At 33.2% G+C, this 10,074-nt stretch overlaps 1 protein-coding gene across 1 annotated transcript in view; it reads right to left on the reverse strand.

Moving 5' to 3' along the window:
- LOC110109567 (disease resistance protein RGA2-like) overlaps window positions 1-3,086 on the reverse strand; it is an 11,524-nt gene extending 8,438 nt beyond the window's left edge. Inside the window, exon 1 of the mRNA XM_020840701.2 lies at window positions 1-3,086. Coding sequence (XP_020696360.2) covers window positions 1-2,997 — 2,997 coding nt within the window. The 5' untranslated portion in view covers window positions 2,998-3,086.
- Between the last annotated feature and the right edge of the window lie 6,988 nt (window positions 3,087-10,074).

A 10,074-nucleotide genomic window follows, 5' to 3' on the forward strand; every position in this document is an offset into this window, starting at 1 on the left:
TGGATCACTTATCCAGAGATCGTTGAGCATGAGCTGGCAATTATTAGTGGTCTCCACTTGTCGATATCTTCCCAGAGAGATCAGATTAGGGCAATTTGTAATTCTCAAGGATCTTAGTGCTGCAAGCCTTGCAATTTCATCAGCCAGAGGAATAGATGTAATGTTTGGACAGGCAACGACATGTAATGTTTCAAGGGGAATAGGATTTGAATTGCTACAAAAATTCAAAGTCTTCCACCCCATGTTATCTATATACAAGTTCTTGAGCTTAGGAGGCAAAGAGGGCAACTCTTTCAACTTGGGGCATTTTTCTAGCACCAGTTCAATTAAGCAAGGAAACAAACATCCATCTTCAGCAGCTACTCCTTCCTCAAACCAATCCTCTAATGATTCTAAACTCGCAATAAGTAAATATAGTAGCGATGGAAAGGCATGGTATTTATCATTCCCATTAAATTTACTTTCGAGACATTTTACTTTCGGCAGGCTATAAAGTATCAGTATCTTGAGAAAGGGAAGTTGCCCAAAAGGTGGAAGAGTTTCCCATTCCTTGCAATCAATCAATTCGATTTCCTCAATTTTCTTTATATTGGTGAGCAGATTGACATTGTTCATCCATATTGCAGACCTTGCACCCATGTATCTCTCTATTCTCAGTTTCCTTAGACATTTTGGTGGATGAAGGTTGTCGAGCACATTCTCATCTAAATCGTTGTTCGTCGAATAATAAGTGTTACTCCAACATAAGGTTAAATCTCTGAGCCTACTCTTGGAACATAATTTGGCACTACAAGCCTCCTCGGCATCCTTAACATTTTCAAGGCAATTGATTCCTAATTTGCAAAGATCATTCATATTCTCCAGCTCCCCAATTCTATAACCACTCATATCTCTAAGATCAAATATATACAGTTCTGAAAGAGACATTAGCTTCCCAATCCCATATATTGATGAAATATAACTATTTTCCGGAAATTCCAAGTAACGCAAGTTAGCAAGGCTATTAATGTCACTTGGTAAAAAAACATCACCTTCAGGACCGCTTAGGCTATATGGCCTCTTATAGATTATATATTGCAAGTGATAGAGATTACTTACAGATCTTGGCAGCATAGTCAAATTAGAATTATCAATCTTTAAGTACCGAAGATGTATCAAATTTTCAATCTCCTCAGGTATTATTTCCAAGCCTTTTGAAACCCATATGTATAATAAGCGTAGGCTTCTCGATGTTTTCAATACTTCAATAAGTCCACTGTGAAGATCCTGATCATTAAAATCTTCATAGAACAAGAAAAGAGAATGCAAATGTTTCAACTTCTCAATCTTTCTTAAGATGTATGGTTTTGCATTTAGAACAAACAAGTGTCGAATAGTCTCAGAAATTTTGAGAGATGACTCTTTATTACCCACAAGTTTACAGCATACCTGAGAAAAAAATTTAGATGCTGACTCATGTATTAAATCATGCATCTTGTAGTCATCACCGACCTTGTCGAATAAAGCTTTTTTGACTAAAGCATCAAAATACCTTCCTCCGATATCCTCCATAGTCATTCCTTGAGACGGCCGAATGAAACCCAACGCAATCCACATTCGTACTAAATCATCTTTATCAAACTCATGATCTTCTGGGAAGATACAACAAAATGCAAAACAATTTCGTAGATGATTTGACAGAACTATATAGCTCAGTCTTAAGATGGACTGGATAGAATTCTGATCCAGTAAATTGCTTTCTAGAACTTCCCTCCAACGCCTTGCATCCAAGTCAAGAGAATTCAGAACACCACCAATGACCTTAGCTGCCAACGGTGATCTTGAAAGCTTTTTAACTATATCACGAGCAATGACTCTTAAATTTTCATGATCGTTCGGGGAGTTCTCTACACCAGCAAATGCATGAGAGTTAAGGAGCTGCAAACACTCATCTTCCGCTAGGCCCTCTAATTTAACTATTTCCTTCTTCTTTTTAAGAACCTTTGCAAGTGCAACTGAGTCCGTTCGAGTTGTTACCAGAATCTTACTACCAAAGCCCCCAGAAGATAGAGGGGCGAGCACATCCTCCCATTTGCTTTTATCCTTCTCCTCATCCTCCTCCCAAATATCATCGAGCACAAGTAAGAACTTTTGGGACATAATCTCAGTCCGAAGACTATTTTGAAGTGCATCAAGTGTGTCACAACGAGGCTTCTCTTTCTTAAGAGATTGCAACATATCTGCAATGACTTTCTTCACATCAAAGTTGTTGGAAACACAAACCCACATTTTAAGACCAAATTCCTTTGTAATTTCATCATTATAAACATTTTGCAACAGAGTTGTCTTCCCCATACCACCATGGCCGACTATAGATAGAAGAGAAATGTTTCTGTACAACTCAGTTCCCCGATGCTCATTTGATGGATTCCTCAGCCACTCCATAACACGCTTCTTTTCCTTTCCCAGCCCAATGAGATCATTTTTAGTCGAGGATCCCGTTTCACGTGCTCTGTGCAGCTCATGCTGCTGCTTCTGAAGCTCCTTCTTTGCGTCTTTTACAAGATAAAGGAAATTATCAACACCAGTTGTTGTAACTTCATAAAGTTTCTGCAGAGCGTCCTCCAGTCGCTTCAAGGTGGGATCAATTTTGAGAGCACGTTTGCCAATTTTGACAAATTTTTTCTTCATGGATTTCATGATGGAACGCACCCTTCTCAGCTTCTTGTCTTTGGTCACCTGCTTTTCAAGCTCCATGTACTCCAGCTCGTCAACCACGTCAAATGCATCATCAATGGCATCTCGTAGCTGCCATAGCCATTCGTTAAGAGGTTTATTTTGGTCTGTGATCTGCTCTTGGCTGGAAGCATAGTGGGCGACAGCTTGGATCTGGGGGAGATACCGTTTCAACCTTGCCAGCGGCTCCTTCGTGCGTTTATCCCATTCGATTTGATCTTTCACGTAACGGAAGCCAACTCTGATGAGCTTCTCTGCAAGATCAACTAACTTATCCTCCATGACGATCGATGTAGAGCAGAACAACTGAACAGTAAGCAAAAAAGGAGAATGGAAGAGATGCAGATTAGATGGTCTACCGCCTCACGATGATATCCTGCTGGTTAAGATAAGGAAAATCCTTAAATGCTTCATCTCAACCGTTTCTTTGAAATTCGACGGCCTAACGGAGAAGTCAACAACGCCAAGGAATTCCAGCTAGCAATGGTCAAATGTGGCGTCGCATAAATGATAAAACTTAAGCAAATGGTAGAGTGAAGGCCCACTACTAAAGTTTCATTTGAACAATTTTTTACTGCTTCCTAACTAAAGTTTTTAATTTTTAGTGAAAAAAAAATCATTTAAAAAAATTTATACTTAAAAAATTATTTTAAAAAATAGTAAAAAAAAAAATGATGTGAAGCAATGCTTAAGCTGCAGGATAATAGTTGACTACAATCAATTTCCGTTGTTAAATATAAATTTTTTTTTAATAAAAAATATTTTATTAAAAAATCGTTAATTAATTGGAGAAGAGATATGAGACGATGAAGATTAAGGTGATTTTTATTTGATAAATGATAAGCACAAGCTCAAGCCTTCAATGTAATCTGATGCAAGTAAGTGAGAAAAATAATAAAGATTTATTCACATTATCTTCCAAAGAATTGACGGCATTAAAGTCCGCAGGGTCACATGCAAAAAAGCTGTCTGCCAATTATTTTCCTTGCTTTTTCACAATGTTCCAAAAGTACGTCACATGCACATTGATACTTGTCTGCCACTCAGTAATTTAATTGTCTAATTGAGATCCACCGACAAGTTATTAAGGGTGTAAACGAGTCAAGTTGAGTCAGATTTTGACCCTTATCGAATTCAGCTAGTTACATGAAAAGTGAGTTCGAACTTGAGCTCATCTCGCTGTAAACGAGCTCAAGCCGGTTCGCCAGCCATGGGTGGAAAATTTTAAATTTAGGTAGAATTTTTAAAAATTAAGACGATTTTTAAAATTTAGTCTATATATATATATATATATATATATATAACATTTAAATAAAATTTAGTTGATTATTATTTTTTTAATATTTAAATTTAATAAATAAAAAAAATATTTTAAAAATATTAATATTTATTCGAGCTGGCTCATGAGCCGAGGCGACTCAAGCAAAATTTTTATTAAATGAGCTTGAACTCAAGCTCGACTCGTGAGCTTCATAAGCTCGACTCGCGAGCCCATAAACGAGCCGAGCAAAACTTACACCCCTATATGCTACTCTCCTAAATTTATTTTACTTTAACGTCATCAATTAATTGGGCTTTAATGAAAGTGATGGTGACTCTTCAATTCTTTTGTCAACTTTTTTTTTTTTCATTTTTTGAACTTAGTATTGTAGATAAGTTTGGGATTTTTTTTTACTAGGATTGAGATGGTTTGGTAATTTTTTAATTGTGATTAATTCTATTCTATTCAATAAAATGCATCGAAAGATATATATAATAATGAAAAAAATATGATGTGATGTAATGTTGGGGCTGTCAGCAGACAGATCAAAATCTATTGGCAGTCGACGCCTTGGTGGAAGTTTGATGACAATTGGTGGATGGGCAGTGATCCAACGAAAGTAAGAAAAAAAGGAGAATGGAAGAGATGCAGATTAGATGGTCTACCAGCTCACGATGATATTCTGCAAGTTAAGATAAGGGAAATCTTTAAATACTTCATCTCAACCGTTCCTTTGCAATTTGACGGCCTAGTGGAGACAGTCAACAGCATCAAGGAATTCCAGCTGGCAATGGTCAAATTTGGCGTCCCATAAACAATAAAACTTAAAGGAAATGATCAAGCGAAGGCACACTAAGGTTCCATTTGGACAATTTTTTACTGCTTCATAACTAAAATTTTTACTTTTTAGTGAAAAAAAAAAATCATTTAAAAAAAATTGTACTTAAAAAATTATTTTAAAAAATAGTAAAAAAATGATGTGAAGCAATGCTTAAGCTGCAGGATAATAGTTGACTACTTTTTAAATCCGTTTTTAAATAAATTTTTTTTAAATAAAAAATATTTTATTAAAAAATCATTAATTAGTTGGAGAAGAGATATGAGACGATGAAATTTAAGTTGGTTTTTATTTGATAAATGATAAGCACAAGCTCAAGACTTCAATGTAATGTCATGCTAGTGAAAATAATAATAAAGATTTATTGAATAATTTTTTATTCTCTTCCAATGAATTGATGGCATTAAAGTCCACAGGGTCACATGCAGAAAGACAGCTGTCTGCAAATTAATTTCCTTGTTTTTTCACAATGCTCCAAAATTATGTCACATGCACATTCATACTTGTCTGCCACTCAATAATTTAATTGTCTAATTGAGATCCACAGACATGTTATTAGGGGTGTAAACGAGTCGAGTCTAGTCGGATTTTAACCTTTATCGAACTCAACTCGTTACATGAAAAGCAAGTTTGAACTCGAACTCGTCTTGCTGTAAATGAGATCGAGCCGGCTCGCCGGCAATGGGAGGAAAATTGTAAATTTAGGTGAGATTTTTAAAAATTAGATGGAATTTTTAAAAAATTAAGTTTAAATTTTAAATTTTAGACTATATATAATAATAATAATAATAATAATAATAAAATAAAATTATTTTAAAAATATTAATATTTATTCGAGCTGGCTCACGAGCCGAGCCAACTCAAGCAAAATTTTTATTAAATGATCTCAAACTCAAGCTCGACTCGTGAGCTTCATAAGCTCGACTCGCGAGCCCATAAACGAGTCGAGCAAGACTTACACCCCTACAAGTTACTCTCCTAAATTTATTTTACTTTAAAATCATCAATTAATTGGGCATTAATGAAACTGATGGTGACTCTTCAATTCTTTTGTCAACTTCTTTTTTCATTTTTTGAACTTAGTATTGTAGATAAGTTTGGGATTTATTTTTTTACTAGAGTTGAGATGGTTTGGTAATTTTTTAATTGAGATTAATTCTATTATATTCAATAAAATGCATCAAAATATAAGTATAATAATAAAAAAATTATGATGTGATGTAATGTTGGGGCGATCGGCAGCCGGATGAAAATTTGTTAGCAGTCGACAGCCTGGTGGAAGTTTGATGGCAATTGGCAACCAGTCAGTGGTCCAACGAAAGTAAGAAAAAAAAAGGGAGATTGGAAGAGATGCAGATTAGATAGTCTACCGGCTCACGACGATATCCTGCTGGTTAAGATAAGGGAAATCCTTAAATACTTCATCTCAACCGTTACTTTGAAATCTGACAACCAAGCGGAGACGTCAACAACGCCATGGAATTCCAACTGGCAATGGTCAAATGTGGCGTCGCATAAACGATAAAACTTATTGAATATTTTTTCCCTTCTCCTCTTCCAATGAATTGATGGCATTAAAGTGCGGATGTCACATGCAAAATGACAGCTGTCTCCCACCTAAAATCCTTGCTTTTTCACAAAGCTGGTACATCACAATTCACGTGAACATTCATAGCTGTCTGCCACTTAGTAATGTAGTGAACATTCACGCACATGTTATTAGGGGTGTAAAGGAGTCGAGTAGAGTAGAGTTTTGACACGTATCAAGTTCGCCTCCTTACATGAAAAGTAAGCTCGAACTCCATCTCGTCTTACTGTAAATGAGCTCGAGCTGACTCGCCACCCATGCGAGGAAAATTTTAAATTTAGACGAGATTTTTAAAAATTAGTCAGATTTTTAAAAATTAAACTGGATTTTTAAAATTTAGTATATATATATGTATATTTATATAACAGTTAAATAAAACTTACGTGATTTTATTATTATTTTTTTAATATTTATATTTATTAAATAAAATAAAAATTATTTAAAAATATTAATATTTATTCGAGCCGGCTCGCGAGCTCACGAGCCGAGCTGGTTCAAGTTCGAACTCGAGCTCAAGCTAGACTCGTTAGTTTGATAAGCTCGGCGTGCGAGCCCATAAACGAGTCGAGCTCGAGCCTGCTCGCGAGCCGGTTCGACTCACTTACACCCCTACATGCAACTCTCCAAAATTTATTTTACTTTAAATTCATCAATTAATTTGACTTTAATGACACTGATTGTGACTCTTCAATTATTTTGTCAACTTTTTTCATTTTTTTAACTTAGTATTGTAGATAAGTTTGTTTTTTTATTAGGGTTGAGATATTTTGGTAATTTTTTAATTGAGATTAATTCTATTCTAATAAAAAAAATGCATCAAATTATATGTATAATAATGAAAAATACGATGTGATGTAATGTTGGGGCGATCGGCAGCCAGATGAAAATCTGTTGGCAGTCAACGGCCTTGTGAAAGTTTGATGGCAATTGGCAGTCAGGCATTGGTCCAACGAAGGTAAGGCCGAGTCTTTTCAAATATGTTTTGGATATATATTTAGATATTATTTGTTCATCCAATTTATGATTTAAATCATTCAAATATACTTTGGAACCTCAATTTGGGCTCATTTGGGATTGGATTGGACCAATTTTAGTATCGTTGGATTCGTCTCTTTAGGACGTTTAGTTTGATTATAAGTTTGCTTAAATCAAAGTTAGGATGGTCCCCAATTTAATTTTGAAAGTTTTCAAATTGGACATTTCTAGAGATTTGTGCTCGATTAAGATGATTTTTATGACGTATCAATAATAATATTAAATTGTCCAATTAATACCTTGAAGCTTCAAGATTGAATATTTTTCATCATAAAACTAAGTTCTTATTCAAATATTCAATTTAATATTTAGATACACATTTACACAGTTAATGAGCTTTCATTCTTCATCTTCTTTGCTTCCTCATTGCTTTGCTTTTGAATGAGAGTTGAATTGTGGTGATAATGATGAATTATTATGAATGCAAATTTAGTTAAAACTTAAAAGAATCAAACCTAATGCTCTTTGAGATTATAATCAAATAATGTGGCTACATATTATATCATGATGGGTTATTAGGTTTATATATTCTGAACAATTAACATCCTTTTCATGTTGTTTAATAATCTAAATTAATCTTTTGGATGAGTTTAAAATTTCATCACAATTAAGTTGGTTTTTATCTGATAAGCAGAAGCTCAATCCTTCAATGTAACATCATGCGAGTAAATGAAAATAATAATATTAAAAATGATTTATTGAATACTTTTCTGCTTTTGCTGCCACACTTCTCTATCTTCTAAGAAAGTGATGACATTAAAGAACAAAGGATGTCACATGCAGAAATACATGGTTGTCTGCCACTTAATATTTTTGTTTTTCACAAAACTCCAAAAGCACGTCACATGACAAAGATAGCTTTTTCTCCCACTTAGTAATGTAGGAATCACATGTTATTCTCCTAAATTTATCTAGAAATATTGAATAGTCGGATTAATGCATGTAATTTTTTATCTAGAAATTAAAAAAATTAGAAAAAAAATTAATTTAAATAAGAGAATGTAAGAAAATTTCAGCCAACTTAGAAAGTTAAAATTTTCATTAACTCGAAGTTATCTACCAACGGGTATTAGCTGATTAGCTTATGTAGTCTAACCAATAGCTATTTAAAACAAAATCACTAGAAGAAAATCATTAGAAGACCTTCAGCTATATAAACCAACAAATCATTAGGAGAATAACAAATCTTATTAAAATGCGACCATTAGTAAATAACAATGTAATTGCCATAGAAAAAAAAAATCTATGACTAAAACTAGACTGAAACAAAAACCCCACGTCAGCAATAGAAGCAGCTGAAACAAATACTCCACTTAAGACATTTACTAATTTCAATTATTATTCTGCTCATTTATAAAATTTGGTTGAAAAATTAATTATTTGCAATATGTAAATTTTTTTAAATATAAAATTAATTCTCCATTATCCTAAATCATTATGTTATTTTTCCAAAAAAAAATCATTCTGTTTTCTCTTTCATGCACCTATTTTCCAAAAAAAAGGACTAAAGACTGTAGCCATTTGTTTATTTGCTCATCTTCTTTTTTTAAATTACATGTTTAATTTTTATCTATAAAAGAGTAATACACATGTTTACTGATATTAGATTAAATAATCGTGCTTGTTAACATAATTTTTTCTCTATTTTCTCTATTTTAAAATTTAGATTAAATAATTTCTACTTTTTGTTTATATTTATAAATTATATTGTCAGATTATCACAGTGCTTTGCTAGCTTCAATAATTTAGAGCCGTATAAGTTTTTTATAAGATTTCAAAGCTTTGAGACAAGTTAAGATCACAACGGAGCTAGGATTTTTTCAATACAAGTTAAGACTTTATGTTATTTTTGATATTCTATTATGTCTTTTAATATTATAAATTTCCTAATTAGAATTTTATTCAACTTAAATGAAGATTCGGCATAAGAAATTATAAATAATATGTAAGAAGAATAAGATTCTTAATTGTAAGTTTTTTTTTTATCATATATTCTATCTTTTTATGTTTAGTCTGATGATTTAAAAAAAAAATTAAAACAGCATATGCTGGTCCTGACCAGGTTGAGGGTTTTTTTAATTCAATAATTTGTGCACCCACATGAAATTTTTTTTGGCTCCGCCCCTATTCAAATGAATTGATGGCAATAAAGTGCGGATGTCACATGCAAAAAGATAGCTATCTCCCACCTAAAATCCTTGCTTTTTCACAAAGTGCAAAAGTACATCACAATTCACATGAACATTCATAGATGTCTGCCACTTACTAATGTAGTGGAGATTCACACTATTAGGGGTGTAAAGGAGACGAGTAGAGTAGAGTTTTGGCACTTATCAAGTTCGGCTCGTTACATGAAAATCAAGCTCAAACTCCAGCTCGTCTCACTGTAAATGAGCTCGAGCCGACTCGCCACCAATGGGAGGAAAATTTTAAATTTAGGCGAGATTTTTAAAAATTAGGCAGATTTTTAAAATTAAATTGGATTTTTAAAATTTAGTCTATATATATATATATATATATAAACTAACTTGATTTTTATTATTATTATTTTTTTAATATTTATATGTATTAAATAAAATAAAAATTATTTAAAAATATTAATATTTATTCGAGCCGGCTCGCGAGCTCACGAGCCGA

This window comes from Dendrobium catenatum, unplaced genomic scaffold (assembly GCF_001605985.2).
Source record: "Dendrobium catenatum unplaced genomic scaffold, ASM160598v2 fragScaff_scaffold_173, whole genome shotgun sequence".
NCBI lineage: Eukaryota > Viridiplantae > Streptophyta > Magnoliopsida > Asparagales > Orchidaceae > Dendrobium > Dendrobium catenatum.